At 39.8% G+C, this 27744-nt stretch overlaps 1 protein-coding gene across 1 annotated transcript in view; it reads left to right on the forward strand.

The window, feature by feature from the left end:
- Window positions 1–26833, forward strand: part of ANKRD33B (ankyrin repeat domain 33B) — a gene marked incomplete at both ends in the record, with an annotated part of 44635 nt that extends 17802 nt beyond the window's left edge. Inside the window, 3 exons of the mRNA XM_082044913.1 lie at window positions 13426–13555; window positions 19208–19348; window positions 25983–26833. Coding sequence (XP_081901039.1) covers window positions 13426–13555; window positions 19208–19348; window positions 25983–26833 — 1122 coding nt within the window. The remainder of the gene's footprint in view (window positions 1–13425; window positions 13556–19207; window positions 19349–25982) is intronic.
- Window positions 26834–27744: the final 911 nt, after the last annotated feature.

Genomic DNA, 27744 nt, shown 5'->3' on the forward strand with positions numbered 1-27744 from the left:
TTTAACAAACAAACAAACTGCTTTAGAACTACCTTCTTCAGGATTTTTAAAAAATTGAATCAACAAAAATTAGTGAGCTACCAGAGAAAAAAGATTGCCTCTGAACAGATAATTCAATGTCACAATGTGTGTTTTCTCAAACAAAAAATCAGGCTGAGCCTTTTGCAGATAAGCATCATTGTGGATGAGCCTATTCCCTAAATACAGTGTTAAATTAATGTGAGGTTACTCACTAAGACTTGCAGTGTTCTTGATACAGCCAGGCACTATTCTTTGATCTTTCACAAATGTAATTCTGCCTTTTATTAAAACAGATGAACTTTTCACAGGGTGATGCTAAACCTACAGGAAGGAACCATTCCTTAATGGGAAGTCTGAAGCACGCTGTATTTCCTCTCCAGTGGCTATATGCAGCCCATCAGTTGCTTTATCTCTAAAATAGACAGAACCATAGTTGTATGTTTTTTATTGCTCTCTAACCAGCCATGAACATTATGGAGCTGTCAGAAGCCATAGGTGTATGTCACAAGAGCACAACCCTCTTTGCTCTTGACCAAAACATGTTTACGTAAACACTAGAAAAGTCTATAATCCACATGTTCTGCTGTAATTTCTACTCAGTATCAGCAATGCTATTTCACTATGCGTTACTTGAAAATTACATACTTTGGTTGAAGGTGATGTTTTCATCTAGAACTGAAAATCTCCAATATTCAGAGAGTGTGAATTTACCAAGGCAATGTTTAAACAATTAGAGTTATTAGTGCCTCATGTCTCTTTGTGGAAACCTACTTTTCAGTGCAATTTCTGGAGCACTTGTGCACTTGTGCATAGGTGGGAAAGAGTGAAAGAGATCTTGTGAATTCAGGAACAATGGCACTTTCCTCCAAGTTTCCCAAGCCTATGTCCAAGGAGTAATATTTATAAAAATCCAGTTTTTGGCCTCCAGCATCGTCATCTGTGATATTGTACAGTAGCTGCTTTGCATGTAGCTGTGGGATTACAGGACTGCAACCCTTTAGGATCATGAGGGTTGACACTAATCCATACATACCAAAATCCACTTTAGGTCTCTGAGTAAAAAATAGACACCACCCATCAATTCACCACAGATGTGTCTATTGCTTAAAAAGTTTATTTGTTTTCTAAGGAGAAGAAATCTTTTGCCTTGCTGAAGCTGGATTAAAAAACAGCAAGGGGCATAACTGGCATGAAAGCCAGTCTGGGTAAAACCAGATGCATATGCTGGATAAAGGAAGGACTTTCATTGTGGAAACAATAAGAAGGTCTTTCAAGAACATCCAAAGGACTATTGCTACTTGCACTAGTTGATGATAATCTGAAGAGACAAGCTGATGAGATCCCATCAGTGGAATCTTTGATAGAAGTAAAATAATAACACCTGGTCTGGCTGGAGAACCTTCTTCATGCCTACCAAAAATATTTCAGCGTATTTTTCTTCCTGAACATCAGCATTTAGCTCATGTTTTCATGAAAAACAACTAATGATTATTGTTACCATGTCACCCTCTTGGTTGAAAAGAAGATGCTGACTGTTGCTATGTGACAACACATCTAGAGGGAAGTGAATCCCATAGGCTAAATACTAATATTTCTGTCATCTGAGAATCACTTGTCCTTCTTCTGTACAAGGGCAGCTGATCTTCCCCACTTTGTTTTCACTGGTAGAGAAAATTTACTGCAGTTTCCCAGTCCATTTAGATCAGTCCCAAGATCAATAACTCTTATTATTACGAGATCCAAGATCAATAAGGAGAATTATTATTAAAGGTGTTACAGAAAAGGAAGCAATGAGGTTCAAAAGCCAGAGCACAGGGGAGCTTGGGAAGAAGAGACAATGAGGGTGTTACTTGCCCATTGATGCCATTATGAAACTTTCTGTCAAATGGCAAACTGAGATGGAAACTTGGATTTTATTGCTCTTACAGCTTCTTTAGAACAAAGGGTGAGGAAACAGGCTGGTACTTTTGTGTGTAGCAATGTACAGTGTTGTGTGTGGCCTACAGGCATGTCCACTGCCTCTGGTGTCCCAAGAAGTGTATGCAGTTACTCTTCTTGTTGAGTACAGGTCCTCTGCCATGAAGAACTTTCAGCCTGATGGGTTTTTTCTTCATCCAGTTGCTTTCCTTTTGAGGAAAGATACTGCTGGCAGACAGATCTCTTCCTGGGTGTTTTCTTTACAAGATTTGGGTCTGTTGTGATTCTACATATGGGAAGCTCAGAGAAACACAAACAAAACAAATTTACAGAAGTCAGAGGAAAGGAACTGAAATTTCTTGGGAAGATCTTTCCTAATATGAGTACAATAGCTCATTGCCACAAGAGGGTGCTTGCAAGCTCATGGCTGACTGTGGCTCTTCAGAGAACTCCACAGTGAAAATGCTCTGGGATCTCTAAAATGTTGTTTACAGAAGAGACAGGTTAGATACAATGATAGATTATGATGGAGTAGAAGGTTGTTAATTTGTGTTTTAACCAGTGTCAAATTGAAAACTATTGCTTACAAAGATTTTGTGGTTCATTACTTTAGGAGAGGTCTCCTGCAAAAACCTATGAATTCAAACACTGTTTAGCTGCTTACAACAGATCTTCTAAGCCACAGTTGGCCTATGTCTGACAGAACATAACAGAAAGGAAAATGTATCTATTAAACACATAGAGGGGAGTTGAATCATATACCTTAAAGCCAAAGAAAGCACTTTTTGACAATTACATCAGTGCATAAAATGCACTTCATATGGTTTCTGAATGCACTCCAAAATATGTTTTTAAAATGCTGCGAACTCACCTTTTTATCTTAAACGTGTGTGAATATAGGTATATCTTTAGAGACCAGGAGAGAAGTTAACAGTAGTGTCCGTCGGGCCCCCAGGACTTGGAGTTCAGATCTAAACTGCTTTCTGAATGTTCCTAACGGTCTTGCGTGATGAGAGAATGCACTGGATACAAGTCACATCAGGTCTGGGTTATGCTGTTAGATGATCCAACTTTGGCTTCGTTTTGTTTAGCTCTTAGGGGTTTTGCCTTTCTGAAAAAAAACAAAGCAAACAAAAAACCACAACCAAACTTCAGTGATATAACTGATAGTGAGACTATTATTATTGTAGCATTGGATTTTGAAGTAATCTGACAACTGAGATTCTCGAAAATGTTTTACATATAATTATTTCCTCAAAAGTTAGATTTTGAGCCTTATTACAATCCTGTTTTCAGTGGTTCCCAACCTCACTGTGGCTTTGTGCAGCAATTGGCTGGAGCTGCAGGTTTTCCCAGCCTTGTATGTTCCAAGGAATGAGTGGCCAGCACTTTGTTGTTTAAATCTATCATTATCTGGAAACACCTGTTCCAAGCAAAGTTTAATAATGTACTGTTCATTTAAGGATCCAGAAATACATGATCCTTGTTCACAGGGTGGTTTACAGCCCTTGGAAGCCTTGCTGAACATTGCATAGCAAGCTAGTGAAAGATAAAGAAAGTAAAATCTGTTCACCGTTCCCTGGGACAGGATGGGGATGTCAGTGGGAGTCTATGATGTTGCCTCCTTCAGCCCTCAGCAGCTAATGGTTTGGGTTGCTAATGTTTAGAGCATCTTAAGGTGCAGACATGGGATTTGTGGTAGAAATGCTTTCTGGGTTTACATCAAAATTGCCCCCATTAAAGTTCAGCACATATTTACATTGTCTTCTGAAGTCAGACTTCTCACTTCTTTCTCATAAATATCTCTTCCATTACTTTTAAGCCAGAGAAAAATGAACTGCATCTAGCAAAGATGTCAAAAAACAGGCATAGCAAAGAGGGATATATAAATTTGGCTGCCATGTATCATGTGTTATTAGCGTCAACACTATCAATACTTAGCACTTACATTTGACAGTATTAACACTGATTAGTGTATGCCATACAAACAGGAAAGCTAGGATTAGTAAGGCTGCATTATTTGTCAGGGATCATCACTACTTAGTACTTTTTACCTAACATGACAGTCTAAATAACTGAAAATGTGAAATTTAACCTGATAAAATTTGTGTTATTTCCCCTACCATCTTCCCACAGTATTTTCTGTCCTTTACTGACGGGCACCCCACAAACAGAACACAGAACTCTTCCCTGAAAATGGAATCCGGGACTGATTTGCCATGTGATTAGATCCTGAGATAACTTTCTTTTAACATACGGATAATGGCAATAAGCTCGACTGAGTGACCCTTCAGTTTATTCTAAGCGTGCATTACTTTATGAAACATTATTTCCTTAAAGTTTCCTTATTCGTTTTCTGAAAATATACCTCGTTTGCTTCTGTGACCAGAGATCTCATATGCATTGCAAAGATTAATTTTGGACAGATTGGACTACATCAAATGTCACTTCTGTTCTCAGTTGTGGGAAAACTATCTCAGTTTACTCTCCATATAAACTCCTTCATTTGTTTATTGCTTTGTTGCACAACAGTCTGTTGTCACTAGCAAAGGCACTTCTTGATGAAACTTCAGACTGATGAGTACACTCCTAATATAGTCTCACCAGCTGTCACTGCAAAATAATACTTTATTTTAACAAAATTGATCTTGGGCATGAATGTTGTATACCTGCTAATATCCTGAGCATATACATATAAATATATATATATATATATATTTATTTTTTTTTTTCCAGTGGAATAGTATTAAATTCCCTAACTCAAGTACCTCAGTGTTAAAACATGCCTGTGTTAGTTGTAGCTGCTACTCTTGTTCATGTGTTCAGGTCTCCAGTTCTTTGTTTCAAGTTGAGGTTCAGAGAATAATAAAAGATTTTTCATGTGATGACATATGTCCGGTTGTTTCTGTTTTTAGAAGTATTGCCAAGTGTCCTCTTGACTCATAGTAAAACAGTTGGAAAGGCAGTCCAGGCCTCCTGCAACTCAGTCAACACAATGTCCCTCAGCTCATGTGTTTTTTTCAGGGCTGTTTCCACTGTTTCATGCAATCCTGAGTGTCCTCCTCTTCCTGGCTTCCTTCTGTAGCAAAAACGGTGGCCAAGAGGATGTGGTACAGCAAGGAACAAAGTAGCCCCTTTCTCTGGTGGTTGGGAGAGGACATGCCAGCCAGCATTGGCTGTTGGTCAGGCTATACAGTTAAAAAATGTCCTCTGTACTCTAGGAGCCGTCCAGCCCTTTGGACACAGCGTGATTTGGGGGAGACATCTGAAGGGTGAGAGGTAGCAGCAGATGCTGTGGGTGAAGGACTGTGAGGATTCCTGTGGTTCCTGGAGCATCCCTGGTGGGATGGGGTGTGGTGAAGGGCTGCTGAGCAACCAGGTGTTGTCTCATCTGGGGTTTCCCTCATGGAAAGATGAGAACTCCCCATGGGAGTGAGGAGAAAAAAAATGTTGCTACTGTTGGTAGTTTTTCCTCTGGTTTTCCTCCCATTGGGATTCCCATGGGTTGAAGACATAATCATCTTAACTCTTCAGTTGTCTTCTCCCACAAGCTTCCGTCAAGGGAGCCATGTAGAGGCAGCCAGGTGGCTGGTGCTGAGGGAAGACACTGGACAGTGCAAGAGATGGGAACATGTTGCAGCCTCCTGTGGAAGCGTATACAACCTCCAAGTCCCCATCAGCTCAAGGGTTTTTGATTTCCCATTGAATTATTCGCCTTCCTTATGTGGCTTGATATTAAAAAAAAAAAAAGAGCTAATCCCTCAGATGCATCTCTCCATATGATAAAAAAAATGTTTCCTATATATCCCACCCATTGGAATGTATCTGGTCACAGGACGTGTGTGTATTTGTCTTCTGTGTCCCTTATGGCCCCTGGCAGCAGCTTCCTGAGGTTTCTGCTAGCTGCTTATATCACTAGTGATGCTGAAACCAATTCAGACAACATACATGTTAGTAAATAAGTCACACAGATTTTCTTACCTTTTCTTGTTTGATTTATTACACAAGTGGCACTGGTTTTCGTTGTTGTGTAATGCAGGCTTTTGGGCACAGTAAAATTAACTTTCCTGGGACTATTTTTAGAGGTGATTGTGGAGATTTGGATTAGAATAGATTAAGGACTTCAGCAGCAATGATACATATCCTAAACTATACATTTACTTAAAGACATGTGGCCTGACTGATACAAGAGGCATTATGAAATAAGTGAAGCCAAACATATTCCACAAAACAGAGGGGTAAAAATGGTGGGTTATCATCAGCATGTCCATGGAGTGGCCCGTGTTTTTAGCTAGCAGAGTGCAATTCGTGCTGTGAAATGAATCTGTGAGCACTCATAATGCTGTAAAGCAAAGGTGGCAATTTTGTGCTTTCAGTAGCCAGGCACTGGAAGGGGCAGTGTCATTTAAGCTTGCTTTTGAATACAAGAGTGTGCTTCAGGCTACTGTGTTCCTATGCAGAGGAGGCAGAGAGTTTTGTGTGCTGCTGCTCTGTCTCTGCTCAAATACTCTTTTGCACTTGTCTGATTGCTTCGTCTGGCAAAATCAGCATCTTACCCCTTGCTCCTCACCAGACACATGGGGTTTTGTCCAAGTAACACTCAGACAAAATTAAATTCCCCATTCTTTTTTTTGTCTCTTTCCCAATATGAATTTGTATGTGACTAAGCTCTTGCAGCCCTTTCTCTAAAAGGTCAGACTAAATTATTTTGTGCAGATAATATTAAAGCTTATGTGCTTGATGGATTTCTGTAGCACATAGACACCACTTTTCATAGGACTGATGACCTGAATAATTACCTCATCTCAGTCACCATTGATCTAATCAGCTGAAGCAATTATAATACAAGCTCAAGCCATTTATGAAAGTTTCTCAGATTGCTTTGTGCAGACTGGAAGGGTTTGTGCATTATAGACAAATTATAATGGATAGTGATGCTCAGTGCAAAATTTTGTTCTTTTTTAATAAAAAGTAAATCCAGATTCTCCACTAACCCAGGTTTCACAGCGCTGCAGAGTTTTCAGTGGAGATCAGAATTTCCCTCAAATAATTTTGGGAGATTTATTTTGAAATACTTGACCTGATTTATTTTTTTTTTCTTTGTATGTGAATTACGTTATAGTGAGTAATAGTTATACATAGTTCTGTTATAATTGTGTGTTATGTATAACGAAATATTAAATATATGAATAATTACAGAATCACAGAATGTTAGGGATTAGAAAGGACCTTGAAAGATCATCTATTCCAATTCCCCTGCCAGAGCAGGAACACCCAGATGAGGTTACACAGGAAGGCGTCCAGGCGGGTTTTGAATGTCTCCAGAATAGGAGACTCCACAACCTCCCTGGGCAGCCTGTTATTTTAGTAAATCAACAAGAAAAAGTTTAAAGGCAACTTTATATTCCTTCATGCTTTATTATTCTTCCATCTCTATTACTCATGATATTGTTTGTGTAATATACTTTTAACTTAGACATAATTTTCATAGTTGTCCCTTCATATGATTGTGGATTACAATGAGTCATTAGCTCATTTAATTCAGTTACATGCAGTTTTACTCATTGCTGTTAAACCAACCTTGCAGAATTGTCATTAATATTTACAGATATATATAAAGCAACTGGACAGTTTATCATGATGCTCAGGTAAAGCAATGGGTAATGACAATTTAGTCTTTTGCCAGGCCTATTTTTGTCTGGGATAACAGGCAAAATGCGATAATAATCTGTTTTCATTCTCAGCACCTTGGTAGAAAACAAGTTGTCTGAAGGGATTTTTTGAAAAGCTAAAATAATTGCATGCTGTATGTGATTTGCTCTGCTGTTCAGCTTGAGTTCATTATTGATCCTCTAGTATTTCTTGTGATCTCTATTACTTGTAATGAACTAGTGTACAAATAGCCTTACATCTGTAATTTTGTCATATCATCTGATTTACAAAATTATCTCCTGAGATATGTGTGACCTCACCTAATCAAACACATTGTTCTGTCATTAGCCAACACAGCTGAGCAGAGTGGAGTTTATTTTCATAGTGGCAGCACTGTTCCAGTCTTACATGAAATCAAAGGCACATGAAGAAATATCACATTAAAATGAATCAAAATTTTCCCAAGACTATTCTATTCTATTTCAAACAGACAAATTTCAAGTTGTTGCTTTTGTAGCAAATTTTAATATGATACTTTCAGTCTGATTGCAGAAGAGTGCTATGAAACTCTTACAATTCCTAAACTCTGCCTGAGGAAAGTGTTGCAACATCTGATTAACTTCAGGTAGTCCCATGCCTGCAACGCCTATTTATGTACTCTGGGATGAAATTAGGAAGATTAGTTATACTTTATTTAGAATATAGGGGAAATAAGTAATTTATCCCAGACTGACTGTTTTGTCATGTATTGTAAAATATTGTTCATTTAACTCTGTCACTTCAAAACAAAGGAGGATCTTTCAGAACTGTGCTAGTTACATAGAATATGTCATACGCTATAGAAAAACAGTGGGGAAGCTCTGTAAAATGCCAAATGTTCCACAGAGGAAAGACAGAGCCCTCAACACCTGGCAGTATTATGGCTTCTACTTGGAAGAAACCTGTTACTGAGCTGTATTTCAACACCCCCTTATGTGGAAAATTGACAGTAAATGTTAATGTAGTTGATATGATGGATGACTCATGCTTTCACGTTTGTCATGCAGAGCCTGTATGCAATATTTGAAAAATGAAATAGTATCTGTTGTGAACCTCGGAGAAGTCAGCAGCCCCAGCCTCCTGTAATGAAGAAATCCTTTTTCCTGTAGTCCAAAGCCAGGAATGTGATTTCATGTTTAAGGTCTCTTATGCACAGAAGATCAAACCAGATTTTTTGCCTGTTCTGTTTCACTGGTCTGGGAGAATGATGGGCAGGAACCCCGGACACTGACCTGGAGAGAGCAAGTCTCAGCTAACACAGTGGTCCTGGAAAAGCAGGGACACTGGGCTTGCATGCTGTGACATATATACAGGCATTCCTTCTAAGAACTGAATATTATATCTTAATGGAAATAGTTTGAGGTTTTATTGTGATTTAAAATAAGAGGTGACTGAGGACATATGGAAGGGAAAAGGATGTGTTGAAGGAGAGAGGTTGAAGTTTTAGGGAGAGAACATGCATTTAAGAATTATCAGTCTTCCTTTTCCTAAGCTTTCACATGTAGTGAATATGTCTGAGAACTGGTCTTAATAACAAAATAATAGTAAGTATCAGTTTAAGAAATATATTTTTTTCCGTGTACACTGACCACTTCAGAGTTGCATTGTGACTCTTCATAAGAGGAGGAGGACAACTGATGCTTTGGTAGGACACTAATGAGATAAAATGTCATCTCTTTTCTGAGGATAACCAGATTACTCATGTTCAGAATTTTCTAGCTAAAAATCTTTTATACTGCTTTACTTTTATCTTTAAAAAAAGAACAAAAACAAAAAACAAAACCAAAACATTAAGCACACAGCTGTATTTTTTCTGCAGACTGCTGTGATACAGGTTGCTGCTTTACCAATTGCTCCAAAAGGCAACTGGCCAAAAGTAATTTTGTAACAGTTATATGCATTAATTGAGACAGTTGAAAGAGTTTGTAGTATATTTTGTTTGTGGATAATATAATTTATTGGTATTTCAAGTTAAATATTCTAGTCTAATAACTCACAGTGTGATTGATTGATTGTGTGTCCAAGCTGATCTGCTTGTACTGACTTTCAGCAAGCAGCATACAGACAGGGCCAGAAATAGATGCAAGGAAGGAAAAAAAAAAAAAACAAACAACAAAAAACAACCAAACAAAAAGCCCCACACAAAACAAAAAAGAAACAAACAAAAAACCAAAACACCCGAAAAAGCAACCTGAAACCACAAATTATCATGGTATCCTTGAACCAGGTTCCAGGAAATAACCATCAAATCCAGAGGTTTGTTTGTTACAATTTTCATTCCAAAGCTGTAGCCTCCTGCACCTCATTTCAATATCTGACACATTTGGAAGAGTTATGGAAAGGAAAGCCATCCCCCTGCAGCCCTGGACAGTGTAGGGAACCATATGGCAATGAAGCAACTTGTTTTTATGTCCTTGCGTGATTGCTCATTTTGCCTCTCAACTAGGGAGCACTGGGTACGCTCTGTTGAACACCAGGTCCTCACACTCTTATCTGACCTGCTTCAGATTCATATAACCATCTTTCAAAAATAATTTTCCATTCTAGTGCATCAGGTAATCCCTCAGAAAGTTCCCATTCTCCATTGCCTTCCTGTATCCTTAAGCAAACAGTCTTTGATAGCATCTTTGGAAAATACATTTCAGAAAATCCTGATATCTAAGTAATCCTTCTGATTTATAAACTCAGAATGGTGAATGAGGTTGAACAATTTTGATATCATTTGTGTCTCATTTCTGCTGAAATCAGAATGCCAGTGTGTGTTAGATCTTATCTGATGGACATACCCGCTAAAAGTAGGACCAAAGTCCCTAAATACTGTAAAGCAAAAGCCTCTCACAAAAAAGAGCTAGTGTTTGTTGTTGGTTCTTGTTTGTTTTACTGTTTTACAGTTTGTTTTGCTTTTAAATAGAGCAAAAAAAAGATTTTTTTCTTAAGCATCTGGAAAATATTTTTAGAACACAAAAATGTCGTGAGAAAATATACTGTGAAAATATCCTTGAGATACTGAGTGAAACAGTTTTTTTTTTTCCATTAGAGATTATAACTACTTTAAGTTATTCTTACAGCTTTTTGAAAATATTGCTCTCTTCAAAAATGCCATTTTTTTCAGTGAACAATTCTTATTGTCAATAATTTAGGTCTCCAAACTATTGTATACTTAGTTTTGTGAGGAGTGGTTGATACAGCAGGAGGTTTTGCTGTCATTCAGTGAGATCTGGACAAGCTGGAGGACTGGGCAGAGAAGAACCTGATGAAATTCAATAAGGGCAGGTGTAGAGGAGGGGAGGAATAAACCCAGGGATCAGTACAGGTTGGAGGCTGACCTTCTGGAAAGCAGTATTGTAGAGAAGGACCTGGGAGTCCTGGTGGACAAAAAAGGTTGACCACAACTCAACAATGTGCCCTTGTGTCCAAGAAGACCAATGGTATCCTGGGGTGCATTAAGAAGAGTGTGACGAGCAGGTCGAGGGAGGTTATCCTGCCCCTCTGCTCTGCCCTGGTGAGGCCACATCTGGAGTACTGCATCCAGTTTTGGGCTCCCCAGTTTAAGAAGGATGAGGAATTACTGGACAGAGTCCAGTGGTGGGCTACAAACATGATTAGAGGTCTGGAGCATCGTTCTTATGAGGAAGGACTGAGAGAGTTGGATCTGTTCAGCCTGGAGAAGAGAAGGCTGAGAGGGGATCTCATCAATGTTTATAAATATCTCAAGGGTGGGTGTCAAGAGGATGGGACCAGGCTCCTTTTAGTGGTGGCCAACAATAGGTTGGGGGTCAATGGGCACAGACTGAAGCACAGGAGGTTCCATCTGAATGTAAGGAGAAACTTCTTTACTTTGAGGTGCCAGAGCACTGGAATAGGCTGCACAGGGAGATTGTGGAGTCTCCTTCTCTGGAGACATTCCAAACCCAGTTGGACGCCTTCCTGTGTGATCTGCTCTGGGTGAACCTGCTTTAGTAGGTGGGTTGGACTAGATGATCTCCAGAGGTCCCTTCCAACCCCAACCATTCTGTGATTCTGAGATTTTCCACTGTCATTAGTAACTGATATTTTACTGAATGACTGGGGAATGTTTTCAATCTGTGAGTTTTTTGAGTTGGAAAGACCTATATCCTGTCATCAAGTGAAAAAATGAAATTATTAAAGAACTAAAATAATGCTCAAGTCCTTATCAAGTGGACACTGACACATTTATTTTTAAAGCTAAGAAACTTGGATTAATCTGAACAATCCCACCAGAAGAATATATATGTTTTAGTGAATAATATTTCAGGTTATCTCTATATATCTGATATTAAGCAGAATCCTCTATACAATTTCATTAGAATGATTTGAAGTATCACAGGTTCTTCACAAGGAAATGGAGATGCTCTTTATAAAGCAGCGGTGGGTGTTGCTTCATACTGAGGATAAGAGTGAATTGAGAATAAAAGCAATCAGAGTAATAATTTTATCGAAAGATGTAATTGAGAAATACCCTACATAGCCTGTGAGCAGCCCAAGGAGTTGGCATTGCCTCTGTATCTTAATGGTGTTGTTTGCCACCTTATCCAAAAGGACTATTCAGAGTAACAATGAAATGGGACTCTGAAATATTAACTAACTTGTTACAATAACAAAAAATCAGAAGCCACAGTTGCTGTCATTTGCTGGATGTCTCTGTCTCCGTAGTGTCCATGGGGAAAAAAAATAGAATGTTTAGGCAAGAACCACTTAGAGAAATGTTGGAGTCCTCAGGATGGGCCATTCAGTTTTCATAACCAAGTTCTCCTGCTTGCTAGTCCTTTATGGTTATGAACTTGCAGCTGTGTGAGTGTGTTTTAGGCAGGCAGGATTACCAGAGAGGTTGAAATTTGTGTCTCTGCCCTTATCTTTTTCAATAGTCAGATACTGATGCTGAGCTCAATAAAACTGAGTCATGCATTGGCAGTGAAGAGGGTGAGCAGGAAGCACTGAATTATCTGCACCCGCCCTCCTCTACACCTATCAGCCCCATGCAGATGAACATGGGGCTGTTTGAATAATCCTGAAGACTGGTGATAATGATTTTAATCCTAGTGGTAAAGTGAGAAGCCAGGATTAACTACTGTAGTGCCATTTAGGTAACAATAAGTGTATTTTGCTGTATTTTAAGGAAGGTGTCATTTTGCCGTTGTGGAGTGAAACGCTGTCTGGGTACCAAGCGGAGTTATAAGGTTATGCTGGCTGGGCTTCCTCCTGCAAGTTTTACAGCTTCCAGCTGTCATAAAGCACATTAAACAGGAACTATAAAAGCAATTTTATTTTATTTATAGCTATAAAAAAAGTCTAGTTCTAATAGGAAACCTGAAGTATTTAAAGATAGCAACAGGCACTATGAACACAACTCCTGCCTACCACTTCCTCTTCAGAGAACAAGCAGTTGTTTTCCAGATAATTAATATTCAGAGCAGCTCCAGTTCATCTTACCTTCTGGGTTCATTTTATTATGTAATAAAATCTGATTTATTCTCATTTGAATATAGAGTATATAGCCATATAAGCTTAAGCCATTTATAAACAGTTACTTTCCAAGTAGCATAATATAATACCTACTCTCTTAGGTATTTCTGAGGAGTACCAAACATTACTCACCAAAGGGCAGAGATAAAAAGTGGTGTTTTGGATATGAACATTGTGTCTTTAGCTCATCACTAGTTATGCTGATACCTCTTCAGTTCTTCAGTCTGAAAAAAAAAATCAGACTGGTGGTCTTCCTCAGTGAACTTTTCCAAGTCCAACAAACCTAACTCTCTCTTTATATATTACTTCCAGAATGGTCTTATCGTTGCCTGTTACCAAGGTTATGTGGATATTGTGATAGCCTTAGCGCAATGCCCTCACCTTGATGTGAACTGGCAGGACAACGAAGGGAACACGGCTCTAATTACAGCTGCACAGGCAGGTAAGGCTCTTCTGTTCACTCCTGACATACTGGGTCTTAGGAGGACTGTGTGTTGTGGCTACTATTTTTAAGATTTTTTCAAAGCCCTAAAAGAAATTAGTCTGCATAAAATAATCCTGGCCAAGCCCACTCCCAGGTAAGTTTGTAATTATTTTCTTTGAACTAAAACAGAAAAAGCCATACATTTCTAGTAGATGCCATTAACTATTTTAACTTAAAAATAAATGAAATCTTGACCCAAGTGCACAATACTATACTGCTTTTTTCCTTAAAGCTTATTTTCCTGTGTTTGCTTTGGCAAGCAACCAGTTGACATTGTGGTCATGTAATATGCAGTATTTGAGTTTATAGCATCTCTTTTCTCCTGCTTGTTGCACCTACCTCAGTCAGTCTGTAGTAATTGCTGACTGGAGGCAAATGTATAATCACTAAGAAATATCTTAGCTGCTAAGGCATTCTTCAACCACCCTGTAGTTAAAATTAAAAAAAAAAAACAAAACACCAAACTATTTACATAGTCTCAGTAGGATTCAGTGTTTGCCAATGCTGCTTTTATAACAGACTGATTTATATTGACATCCACCGTGTTAATCCTGATGCAGACTGCAGTGAGAGCAGAGTTTACTCCCAGGTTTTCTTCTATCCCACCCAGCATGGCAATATTCAGTGAACAATTGTAAGAGATCACATAAATCTAAGAGATGCTCTGAAGAGAGTTACTAGTTTCAAGTGTACAGTTGGAAAGCAAGCAGTCCATAATTTCTGTTAGAACTGAAACACTGTGATTTAACCTGTAATGGAAGTTGTAGTTTTCTCCTACAAGTGTTAAAAAAGTGCTAAAGTATGTACATCAGGAAAAATTTGACCAAGGAGGCTATCACTTTGTAGTCTAAAAGCTGTTGCAAGGGTTGCCTGTCTCCGCAGCCATGGTTTCCTTTGCAGCCCTCAAGCGTGCCACTCAAAGGTGATCACTTTGCAAATAAATGTGTACCTGGTCTTTGTCATGACTTCTCACTGATGAAGAGTATGGGATATTTGTGGGAGTTCATGGGACATGGCATTTCCTCCCAGACCCTGCAGGAAACAAATTTCCATCAGGCAACATTAATGGACATTACAAGCCATGTCTAAAGATTGGAGCAGTTCAGTGTGATGTTCATTTTGTAATATCAACACTAGACATTTCCAGGTAGTACCAAACTTTGCTTCATGTCGTACCAAAAAGTGAACTCTGCTAAAGAAGTCACTGTGAAGTAGGTTTTGAGTACTGGAAGAGAGAATTGCGACCATAATGGTCACGTTCATAGTGAAATCATGAGTATAATAGCTTTCCAAAGAAAGTGGTGAAGTCTCCAAAACTCTATCCTACTTTTATTTATCTGCCCTAATATGAATTTGAACTATAAAAGGTTTAACACTGACTCCTTCCTGACCTTTATAACTCATGATAATGAGCTCAGAATTAATCCAGCGGGCTGACATTGACTTGACGCTCTCTGCCAGCACTTGCTATTGATCCCCAAAGCAACTGGAAATGACTCAGTCAGCAGAAGCTTACACAAACTCTTAACAACTTGGATGTTTTCCCCTGCCTATGATAATCCTGAGCTACAGTGTTGACACCGCTTATTTAATTCATTATCACAAGATATTGCTGTAGTGTTAATACAGATTACTTTGAGGTTAACATTGCAACCAGAGGACCTACAGAGCAATAGATGCTGCTTAATTATTGCTGAGTGTTAAGTGGTAACACTGAGCCGTGTATTATAAAGCACTGAAAGTCAAGCTTACTCAGGCTTTCCTTTAATGGAGGATTTTTTGTTTTGTTTTGTTTATTTGGGTTTTTTGTTTTGTTGTTTGTTTGTTTTACTTTAGACCATGAAAATAATTATATATTTGCAAAATAAATTATTCTGAGATATCACTGTTATTTATACCAAAATGACAGGTTTTTCTGTGTAAAGTTTAATAGCAAATCCACATTATTCCAGTTAGTTGTAAGGTGATACTGGAAGGTTTCAGAAAGTGATGCCATTTTTGTTCCAACCCACAGACCAGGTGGACCATCACATATGGCCAGACCCGTAGGAGGACCTGGATGTGAAAGAGGCTGCAGTCCTGCAGGATCATTCATGGTGTTTCAGAGTCTGCATCTGTAACACAAGATACAGATACTAAGGCAGATGACAGGGAGGCCTCTCTGGTTTTGGTAGAGGAGTTTAAAATCCACGCTCGCCTATGCCATTTCATGACTGCCCAGACAGGATGCTTGAATCAGAGCATCAGTTTGAATTAAATAGAATTATCTTAAAGACCAGCTAGAGTTTCAGAAGATAAGTGAATTCAGTTTCTCATATTGCTTTTGATGATTTAAGATTCTCATCCTTCAAATAAGGTATCTAAAGCTGAAGTTTTTTGCAAGTGCTGACATGAGAAAGATAGGCTGGAGGGATCAGTGGAAACCAGTACTTTCTTAACAAGCTTATTAGTAAAAAAATAACAAGAAATAGAGTCCTCTGCTTAGACTGTAAATTTCAGTTTGAAAATTGGTCTGTTCACTTGGTCTCTCAATATTTCTTACAGACATGGGATCCATTCTTAAAGGGATCTTGCCTTCCGAAACAGTACATTTGTTTCAGCCTGCAGCAGGTGGTGCCCAAAAATGGATGGTGATGCTGTAAAAGCAGAAGTAAAATCATTAAATGTCAGTACAAGGACAAAGCAGAAAAAATGGGAAATTAATGCAAACAACAGATTGAAATAAGCAGAAAGAAAGAAAGGAATGAGAGTGCTTCCCAAAAAAAAGGGAAAGGGGAGGAAAATTACATTACAATTTTTTTTTCTAAGTTCTGCTGCTGCTGAGGGCACAGCTACATCAGTGGCAGTGTAGGGCAGGTGTTTAGAGAGAGTTGTATTTGCTCACAAATTACAGATATGTTACAGGGGCCAGTTTGGGGCAAGGCTGTAGAGCTGGGAACACAAAATTAGAAGTTATCCCAGTTTCTGTTTATTAAGGGAGACATGAGAATACAAACACCTAAAGCATCCACAGGATAAAATCATAGAATGTCCTGAGTTGGAAGGGACCTACAAGGATCATCGAGTCCTTTGGCTCAATGTATCCATCAGAAAGCGTTCAGCAGCCAGAGACCAAACACAGGCGTTTTTCAGGTACAAGTCAAAATTGTGATGTTATATGACGGAGCATCTTCCTTACTATGCAGATTATCTTTCTGCTTGCATTACATAGATTATTAGGTAAAATTGTCATGATTATATGCATTTCTTCTGTGGCAGGAATTAAGTGATTTAAGCTACTACTGCTGGTCTTTAAATATGGCTCACAAGGTGAAGAAGTGTAGCCTTAGCATGCCAGTTCTGGCAAAAGATAGATCTGGCAAAATGTAGATCAGGCTTACAAATATTATTTTAGAGCTGCATACAGCTTTTATAGCAGGCTCTAAATCACAGAAGACTCACCTGGTTTATGATTTACATATATAGTTTTAGTTCACCCAGACGAAAGAGAACTGAAGGAAACTTTATGGCCTTAAATCAAAAGCATATGACAGAGTTCAAACAAAAACTTGGCAGCTCTGAGTTTTGCTTTGAATTTGATATCTGTTTGAACTGGAAATTTGATGCAAACCTCAGGAGGACAGAAGCTACTGCAGATTAAAACTGAAGAGGTTTTCAGGAATCCTTGAGACACAAAACTTCTGAGAATCACAAACCTCTTCAATTTCTTTGTTATTTTACTGCACTTTACTTTTTTTTTCTCTGTCTCATTTAAGAACATCTGTAGTCCCCTGAAGAGTTTTGGCTGAGCAAGGTCTTTCAGGATTGATTCTTAGGATCATCTAGATTTGCAAAATGTCTCTTATACATGTTTTTGGGAAAGGGAAGAAAATCTTTAGTAATGTAACAAATGCTGAAAAATCTTCTATGTTATTATTTCTCCTTCTTTCAGTTCCCATCTCTGGTTTCTGTGGTCAAAAATCAGTATTTCATCTGCTCCAAAACCTTCATGAAGACACACACTGTATATCAGTAAAACAGAGCATGTCCTGTAAAACAATTCTGGGACAAATATTCTCCCAGCAGTACCGATAGCCTGTTAGGATTTGATCTTTTGCCATAAAGTCAGTGAAAGCAAAGGCTCTGTATTGAGTAAGTGGGACTGGTTTACTTGATCCTGTCCTGAACCTAGTTCACTTTTGCTTTGTTCAGTTTGTTGTGACTTGCTGTGTCTTTATATTTCATTGGCATCAGACTGCGCAAGGTTCAGGGAGCTCATTATTTAGTTTCCTCTGGTATTGCTAAGCTGATCTGCGCTATCTCTACATCTCCTCAAGTTTCAGGAGAGTTTCCAGTTATGCAGAAGGGTAGCAGGGTCCAGCAAATTCTAGGAGATTAAGAGTAACACCTAGGCAACATCTTAAATTAATTGGTAAAGATTTTCTTAACTTGTTTTCCAAAGTGAATGCAGAACTGCATTGGTACAAAGCAACTGCTGATGAAATCTGTACCAGATGTGGCACTATAGACTTTAAAAGTTTTTCTGTATAAATTAAATTCTGCTTCAGTAAGATTTCTAGATGGATTTGAATGACATGCATCACAGAATATTCAGCTGGACTGCAGAGTGAGATGAGAGAGTATTTTTACAGCTCCTAGTAATTAAATTGTGATTGTTGCAGCTGCCTGACAGACTGCATTATTTTATCAAGCATCAAAGCATCATAAAATGAATGACAAGTGAATGGAAAACTGTTTTGAATGAGTCATAATGACACTAGATACTTGTCTTACTCTGATAGTCCAATTATAAAGACTTGATGGTTTAATTGGTCCTCTAGCTGTTTAAACGGAGATGTCTTCAACTACTTGTATGCCCTTGCTGACACCAGTTATCCTGGTGTACAAGGCACATGAATGGCAACAACAGTTGCTTTTAGAAACAGAATTGAAGTAATTTATCTTAGAAACAGAACTGAACTCATTGATTTTACAAACAAATCTGAATATCAGTCCCATTTTACTGTTGCTGGAGCGCAGACAAGTGGTTTTACACTGTCAGATGGAAAACTAAAAATGTGGGATTCTACGCAAAATATTTCTTTGTTTTGTGTCAGGCCTGGCACAGTTTGTTAGCATTATTGGTTGGAACTACTGCATGTAATCACTTTTTAATAAAGTATCATTATAGTAAGGCTCAAATTTTCCAGTGAAAAAGCTGACCCTTTGCAGAAATTTCCATGAGGTGATGAGTCGTCCTTCCATAAACTGTAGGAATTCCCTTTGCAGTGCTACAGACTGAGTCAAGAAACTGAGGTTCCTTGCAATCTCAGGGTGACCATCTGTGGTTCTCAATTATTCCCTTACCTTAAATTGAGTTTTCATAGGGGAGAGCAACTTGAGAGAAGGTATGAATCCAGGTTTCCAGGCCCCTAGCCTGGTCACAAGTCAGTGTCATTTAACCCTAAGGCTAATGACTCTGATGAGTGGAGGAGGATACAAAGAAAATATATTTTATTAGTTATCTGCACTTCTCCAGGTATCAGTCTTGCAGGAGTAATTTTTGGTTTAACCTTGAGACAGTGCCTTAATTCTGTGACGCATTTTCTCTGTTTTTTCATTTCTTTAAAGGGCACATAACCATTACAAACTATTTGTTGAACTATTTTCCTGGGCTTGATATTGAGAAGAGGAATGTGTTTGGATTCACAGCACTGATGAAATCTGCGATGCAGGGTCGAACTGAATGTGTGAAAGCCCTGATGTTGGCAGGTATGCAAAGTGCTTTGCTGCTTCTTTGTCATCTTCTACCTGTATATACTAGACAGTCACACAAAAACACCAAGAAGAAAATTGGCTTTTGGGGTGTTCACTCTGAGAGGTGTTGTGCAGCCTTCCCTGGAAATGGGTGCAGCTTTTAGATAAGTCGTAGACAAGGTGGTGAAGCCACATGTGAGAGGTGCAGAAGCACCCAGTTTGCCTATGGAAACTCAACTCGGATCTCTCCGAGAGCTCTCAGGGTAAGAGTCATTGTCTTGAGGAGAGTTCGGGGAGTGTGATCATCAAGATTTGTAGACAAGCAGTTAATGATGTTCATGACACAGCTGGGAAAGACACACAGGTCTCTTTCTGCCAGTTCTGTGGGTGTGATGGTGCAAGGGTGTGTGATGGTGGTAGGACCATAGCCAGACCTTCACCTCTACCTCCAGCTGTAGCAGATCCTGGGGCAGGGAATGGAGAGCTTTGGAGGCTCTGCCTTCTGTCAGGAGAGTTTGGTGTAGGGTTCATATCCCACAGGGGACAGTGGTGGGAGATTTGGCAGCATAGGGAATAACCTCTCTTTCTAACACCTCTACAGATCTGAGTTGGGTCTCCAGGCTTATGGGCAACAGGACACCAGTGGGTCTGTATCTCCTGCAAAGAGGGAGTCATAGCACAGGGAGTGGAAAGGTTTATCTCTGCCTCACTACCTCTCTTCATACTTGAGAAGAGGAAATATATTTCTTGCTGTTGGCTCTTGACTGTGGTTGAATTTCCAGCCATATGGATTGTGAGGTGAAGGGATTCTGGAGAGGAAACTCAAAAAGCAAAAGGCATTCAGGCAACAGTCTCTACAGGAACAGTCCCAGCATACAGCACCTTTTAGGCACAAAGTTGTTTGTTTTTATTGTGTTAAGTAATTCGTATATAAGGGAATCCCTTGACACAAATTAAATATTATAAAAATGATAACAGATTGCATGTGAATATTGCTACTGTCTAGACCAAAAATCTTACAGGTCCACTTCACTGAGAAAGATCTTGAATAAGTAGTTAATTTCAGTCATTTTGCTGTCACAGAAGTTTAACCCCTTGTAATATGAATATTTTAATTTGCAGGTATTTATCAAGCATAGTGCTATTACTTTCATTCATGTTCATAATATCAGGTTTCTAGATGTTGATAGGACACAGAAAATGTTTGGATGGTGAGGTAACTGGCATGTTATTTTCTGCAATGTTCTGTAGCTTCTTATACTGGAATCAAGTCTTTGGAATCAAATCACACATTTTGGAGTTAATTTTTTTTGAAACAGAATTATAAAATGACTGTCAGACCTACAGAGCTAGAGAACTTCCAGACACAGATGCACTGTCTGGATTAACACATACTTAGTGCAGATGCTAGTTCAGAATTTCCCAGTGCTTGTTATAAATTATCACTTAAAATGAAACTGCAAACCCAGGACCTTATGACTTGTCAAACTGACCTTACAGTATCATGACTTTCTATTATTATAATGGAGATTGTTCTTCTTTCTGTTTTGGTCACCAGATGGTGTTTCACAACCTTTCTGTCTTTATAGATAACTCAGTCTTTGTTATTCTACTTCTTGTACAAAATGTATCAAAATCAAAGTTCACTATGTAGTTGCTGCCTCTGGTATCTGAATAGCCACGCTCCCATTTACGTGATTCATAAGAAAACAGAATACTGGGGAGAACACATCTTCAGTCAGCCAGAAAATGGTTTTGTTAGCTTCCAAATTGAGTTTACCTACAGAAAGTTGTATTGACCTGTTTGTGCATCAGAGATCATGAGAATACTGAAAATCATTCATTGGCTAAAGAGGTGCAGAGTTAATATACTTTGAGTTTCTAAATTGCAGTTTATATACATTTTTTGGTGAGTATTTTGCAGGTCCTCACATTTTCAGTTCAAAATAGGGGCTGTAAAGCAAGTGTGTTAAATTGCCTGCACTCATTTTAATATCTGTTGATTTTTTAGCACTGTACAGTCTGGCAAAATGTAGGGAGGGAGCTGCTCATTCAGAATGGACTGAGAAGTAGTTTGGGGCTTACGAGATGCTGAGTGGCTGCTGAGAATAAAGTGCTAGTTTGCTGAAGAAGGTGAAAGAATTTGTTATTAAAAGATTCACTGAAAAATATCAATTTCACAGATTAACCAGCAAAATTTTATGTTAAAATGTAAGAATGCATGGAAATATAGGGGGGAAACACCCAAAATCAGCTGTGGGTCTACTTGCATAGTGACAAAGGAGGTATGTGTCTTTAGAAAAAGAGGAGAAGGTTTTTAAACCCAATATCTGTTTAGTGGCTTGGGTAAGATCTCTATTGACAGGCATCTACTTAAGGCAATGCAGCAGGTGAGTAAATGAAAATAACTCACCTCCCTGGCCACCTAAGCATGGTTTTAACACAGTCAGATAGGGAAGAGGTAACAGCAACATGTGACAGATGGTTAGAGATGGATTGTCGAAGTGACTGCTCTTTCAGAAGCTTCAGTTCCTGGAGGGTGGCCAAGGTCAATCACTACAAGATTAAGGCGCTCTGAGACACTTGGCCATAATGTTTGCTCTTTCAAAGTGAGTCTTTGGAACATGTAAATTTGCTATTTGTGAGTGCACAGTGAGTAAGGGGGGGATCCCAGTCGCTCATCAGCAGTTTGTCACAGGCGGCTGCGCTGCCAGGACCAGACTGCTGCCAGCATTCAGCAAGTGAGCCAGCCCAAGCCAGAGCACAGAAATTCCGGTTGTAATTCATGCGTCAAGCCCTGCTGTAATCTCCAGTTTAAACTCATTGCTGCTTTGGTAAAGTCATGGGAGTGGCTACAGATCTGGAGATTGGGCTTTAAATACTGTGTGAAAAACAGGTTGCTAACAGATGCCTGAGCTCTTTCACTCCCTGTTCTTAAACCCAGGATGTAAATTTTGCATCTAAAGGGACATCAAACCTTCTTAATCAAATACAATATTGATATCTCAAAGGGCCATGTGTATTCAAAGTAGTTGTGCTGAAAGTTATCTTCAGGGCAATTTCCTAGGAAAATCAGGCAAGTGTCAAATGCAGTTTTCCTAAAAGAACACTTGTAGCCTATACTTGCACTGAAATGACAATTAGTTTGATAAGACTGCTGTCACATTTAAAAAGGGACATGACTATTCATGTCTCTTCCAGACGAGGCATTCTGCTGAATGACCTTTGTTCAGAAACATCTCCTGATTCATGCAGAAAATCAATACCACTGTAGTAAATCACATCTTAGAAGAGATTTTGTGATAAAGGTACAAAGTCAGCATCGATTTCTGTTGAAAGATCAGGATTTCAACACTCTGTAGTACTGTTTTCTGAGATAAAGTTTCCGAAACGCACGGGGACGCATCTGTCAGCAGCAAGAGCAGGCTTCTCCTCAAAGGGAGGTGAGCCGAGGGTGACAGCAAGGCACACAGAGACACTAGCCTCATCAGCAAAGGTGCTCCTTGGAGAAATGGAGCAGGGATGGCGACAGTAATCAAGATCAGACAGTACTGCAGTGATTACCAGGCAAGTCCATAGAGACAAGGTAGGTCTGAGGTCAAAACTAGAAATTTAGTCTGTGGGTCAGGGTCCAAATCAGCAAGGCACATGGCTAGGCACAGGCATAGCTCAGGCTAGGATCAGAGCTGAGCATCTGAGCTTATATGCAGCCCCCAAGCAAAGGTGGGGTGTCCCCATGAGCACTTTCTCACACAGATCTTTTTACACAACTCTGATGCAAGGTCTCACAGCTGCACTGTAGCAGAGCTGGGATGTCTTTTTCTTGAAGATAGTACTAAACATCTGTCTGTACCTCTTCCTTGTTTACAAGCAGAGCATACTGTTTGTTCAAATTTATATGTGGAGAAAATTCCTTTAGCTACTGTTCTTCCTGTGGTAAATCCTTGCCTGTTACGTGTACAACAAGGAAACGACTCCCTGTTCGCAGTCAGCTCTAGTGGGAGGGCGTGCAGACCCAAGCAAGTGTTAAGAAGGGGACAGGACAAGAGACTCACCTGAGATGGGAGAGGTTCAGGGGTGTGAACTCTGGGTAGGATAGTTTAAAAATGGGCTAGTGTAGCAGGAGGACATTTCTTTGTATGTCTTTGTTCCTTGCCTCACTGATTTGTCTGTAGCTTTTGCAGTCATGAACTTCTTCAAACCCTGCTGCCCTTGAGAACTTGCAATCCTTTCTTCATTCCACAGCTAATGAACTCTTGATTAAATCTTCCTCCTTTTTCCCTCCTCTCTGCTTTCCAGTCTCAACCCCATGCTTGACTCCCTGCAGTGCCCCTGTACTTTCTCTCTGAGTAGTCCTTTCTGCAAATATCACTTAAATTGCATTTAAACTGAGATCAGCTCTTTTGATTAGGGTGTCTCCATCTACATTCACTCTTGGTCTGTGACTCTATCATCTGCTTTTTAGGGATTTTCTCAGAGATTTAGGAATCAACTTGTACTTAATAGAGTTGAAAATTAGCTTCTGATCACTTTCCCCATGCTCTCCTTTTTCCTCTTTTTTCTTGTAATGATGAAACACCCTTTGTGGGAAGGTTATACTGGACCCATTGCAAACTGGTTCCTGGTTACCATTCCTTACATCTAGTCTGTCTTATACTAGTCTGAAATGCTGTCACCAAGATAATCCACCCTGAAAAATATAATTTGTGATTATGTTTGTGTTGGCTGTTTGAAAATGGTGCTTCAGCAGATAGAGAAGCCCTTCAATAAGTCAGATGTTGTAGTCCATTCATATCCCAGCTTGGAACTCTTTCAAGGAACCCAGAAATTATCTACAGGACCAGTGATACATGTAAAACACAATCAAATGTTAAAGAGCTCAGTTATTTTGAAAGCACCTGGGCAAAGTGCCCATGCCTGTCCCAGGGAATGTGCTGCAGAGCTGCTGAACCAAGTCTACATTCTGGAGTGTGCAAAGCTCCCTCTGAGACCAGTCAAAGTTTAAAGGTAAAATATAAAACAAAGTATTTACAGCTTAAGAAAATGAATGCCTGAAAATGGGGAATATTCACTCATTCCCCTTTCTGTTTCATTAATTCACTAACACACCCATATACTCTAAAACAGTATGTTTGTGTGCCCAGCTGTATGTGTGTGCCTAGCTCTTATGTCCAGGATTACTTGGGTGCAATGCAGGGATATGGTGCTGGCTGTTAAGTCCTCAACACGTCTCTGAGATTCTTTTGATGGGCAACACCAAGCTAGTTTTTGGACAGATCTTTTTTACCCTTTAGCATTCACCAGATATAATGCGTTGGGCATTTGTAACAGTGTCTTGCTGACTTCAGCTTCCAAAACCATTTGTTGCTGCTCGTTGTTCTGCAGTAATTCTTCCAAAAGTGCACTGTGTATTGAGCTTCCTCTGTCCTTTACATAGGTGTTCTGTGTGAGCAGAACTAGGCACATGCCACCCTCAATGACAAATGCCCATGCTCCCACTCCAATACCGAACTGAGAGGACTTCCCTGCAATTTTCTGGTTGCCATGGAATGTGGCAGCATTGGATGAAGTATGACAGAAGTTGTAAAGGATACATCAGACCTGATTAGGATGCTTGCTCCTTCTTTTACTCTTGTATCCTCTCCTCAGGCAGCCGGGTGCCCTGCAGAAGAGTGTAACCCCACCTGAAAGCAGAGTGAAGAGCAAGGGTAGAAGCTCATGAAAAGGGCCTTATAGGAACATGGAGAGATCGAAAGGAAGGCAAGGATGGAAAAGGATGCAGGAACATCTGAGGAGAAAGAATGGTGATGGGGACAGATGTCAGAATTGGATGGATAAAGATCATAATTAGGGAATGGGGGAGGAGAGGCTGAAAGATAATAACCACTAGAATTCAATTCCTTCCAGGAACTAACACTGTACTTCAAATGTCTAATCCTCTGCTGTCTAGCATGTGTCCCAGTCATCTGTTTTGGTTGGTCCAACTACTACATTTCCTCAAGGGTGGTAATCTAAGGTAGATGGCACCAGCTGTTCTGGGCTGAAACTGAAGCTCCATCTCCCCTATTACCACTCTCTGACATGTATGGAAGCTTTCCTAATATTTGATCACCCTTGTCACCATCGTGTCAACTTTCTCAAATTCTGCAGTGTCCTTTCAGAGATAAGAGAACCTGATCTGTACGTGTCGCGTTGTCTCTATTTTTTCCTATTTTTTAATCTATTTTTCCCTATTTTTTGGGGGCAGAAATTAATTGTATTTTATTTGCTATTTTGGCCCCTAGTGAGCACTGAGCTGATATTCTCATGGAACTTGTGATCATTAGCCCAAGGTCTCTCTTCTAAGTGGCAGCAATGAGTGCAAAGGGAAGACAACATACAATGCAGTTGAAATTCATTATGTCATTCTTTGCATTGCTTTAAGTGAATTTCGTATATACAGCTTTAATTTCTTTTATTATTTTTTAAAATAAATCAGGAGTTCAGAAAGTCAGGAACCCTGATCTCTCTATTGAGTGTTCATTTTTACACAAATATTGTAGTACTTCATATGTGATGTTTTCTTGCAGGGATCTGCCTGATTCCACTCTGATCATAGCAACAGAAGCATGGGCAGTTTCATTAACTGATTGTTTTTCTTTTCTTTGAGGGGCAAATGTTCATGCGACTGACCCAAGCCGTGGACTGACTTCATGGGAATGGGCTTGTTACACAGGAAGATCAGAATCTGCCTTCATAATGCAAAAGCTGATGGACAGGCCATGCCCGGAACAGTTTTGTGATCAATACAAACCAGAATGGCCAAAGATGAAGGAACTTCTCGCCAAGGCTGCAGAGCCAAAAAGTTGTTTGCAGAGGATTTCTGAGTGCATGAGAGCAGCTATCTCATTCCGGACTTTCTATGGCCCAGAAGAAGACGGAGTCCTCGATCACATGGTGAAGGTGACAACAAGCTTGAGCAGTCCCTTCATTGCTCTGTCATGCCGGACGGTGTGCCCAGGCAGCCCGCCTTCCGTGGGGAAGCGCAGACTGGCTGTGCAGGAAATCCTTAGGAAGCAGAGAGCCGAGGAGATCCGATCTCAGGACAAAGACCACTTTAGCAGCTATGAGAAGCTATTTCAGAACTCCAAGGTCACGCTGATCCCCAAGAAGAAGGACCGTCGAGCCAGCCTGCAGCCCATCAGCCTTGCAGTCTCCCAAGTGAGCACCGTGGCCACAAGGAAAGCGAGCCTCTTGCCACTCCACCTGCTTAGACGGAGCAGCGTCCGGCCGGGATTTGTCATCCCCAAAGTCCGTATCAGCAAGGCTCCTCCACCCACCTTCCAGCCAGAAAAGGTGAGAAGGAGGAGCAGCGCAAAGGATGACCCCTATTTGCAGATTCCCAAATGGAGATACAAGGAGCTCAAAGAGGAGCGGAAGAAGGCAGAGGAACAGGAGAAGAAAAAAGCAGCAGATGCTCAAAAGCAGAGGCAGGTGTCTCCTGCCAGATACAGGACCTGATTTAAAGGCAGCTGCTTGGAAGGTTTTAGAGCCATTAGTCTTGCTGTCTGAGCAAGATGACAGACTGCATGCCTTTGTGCATGCCCAATGCTTATGGAGCTGGAATTCTGAATAATGGCCTTTCAAGTGGGGAAACAGGGCAAGGGCTAGGCCACAGTGTGTCTGATGGTGGAGCAGGAAGGCGTTTTGAGGTGGAAGACTTACTAAGTTTACCTGTCTGCTGTTGATAGGAAGTTTTAAGTGGTACAGTCCTCTGTGGTTTCATTTTTTTCCAGTTCCAGGTGAATGACTGAGAAACAGCTTGAGAAATGACATGTGTGCAAAAGGATTGTATTTTGTGTTTGTTCATTTTGTAATGGACAAAATTAAGGAGCTGTGCTTTTGACACTAGACATTCCTCCCTCTCCTTGCTTAGGTAGACACATTGCAAGGTTTTATAGTCATAAAGAAAAGTTTTAAATATACCACAGTTTTGGTGGGCAGTGAAAATCCAGGTCTGCAATTGTTTTGAATATAATAAGCACTTTATTTTAATTCCAGTAATCAAAATTTAAGACAGGATAGGTATTTAACTGTACAGCTCTATACAGTCTGTATGGTTTCAGTTCTTTATGCTATTGTTTGTTGTGTTGAATATAAAAAGGGCTGCATATGAAATATTTCTGTAGTTAAGATATTCACATCCTCTGCAGGTATAAATCAGGGGCAGGGACCAATTTCTCTGGAGCAACAGAGAAGCCGAGCTAATTTTTTAATGCCACCTTCACCTAAGATTTGTTTCCCCCATTAAGTTTCCCTGCATCGGCTATCTGTTGTCTCCTCTTTAGTCTCAGGGAATTTTTTGTCACTATGTTTAACTGTGAAATAGGGGAGATGGTGGGCTTTTTTGGGGGGGTTGGTATTTAGCTTCC

This window comes from Streptopelia decaocto (assembly GCF_964273445.1).
Source record: "Streptopelia decaocto genome assembly, chromosome: 2".
Taxonomy (NCBI): domain Eukaryota; kingdom Metazoa; phylum Chordata; class Aves; order Columbiformes; family Columbidae; genus Streptopelia; species Streptopelia decaocto.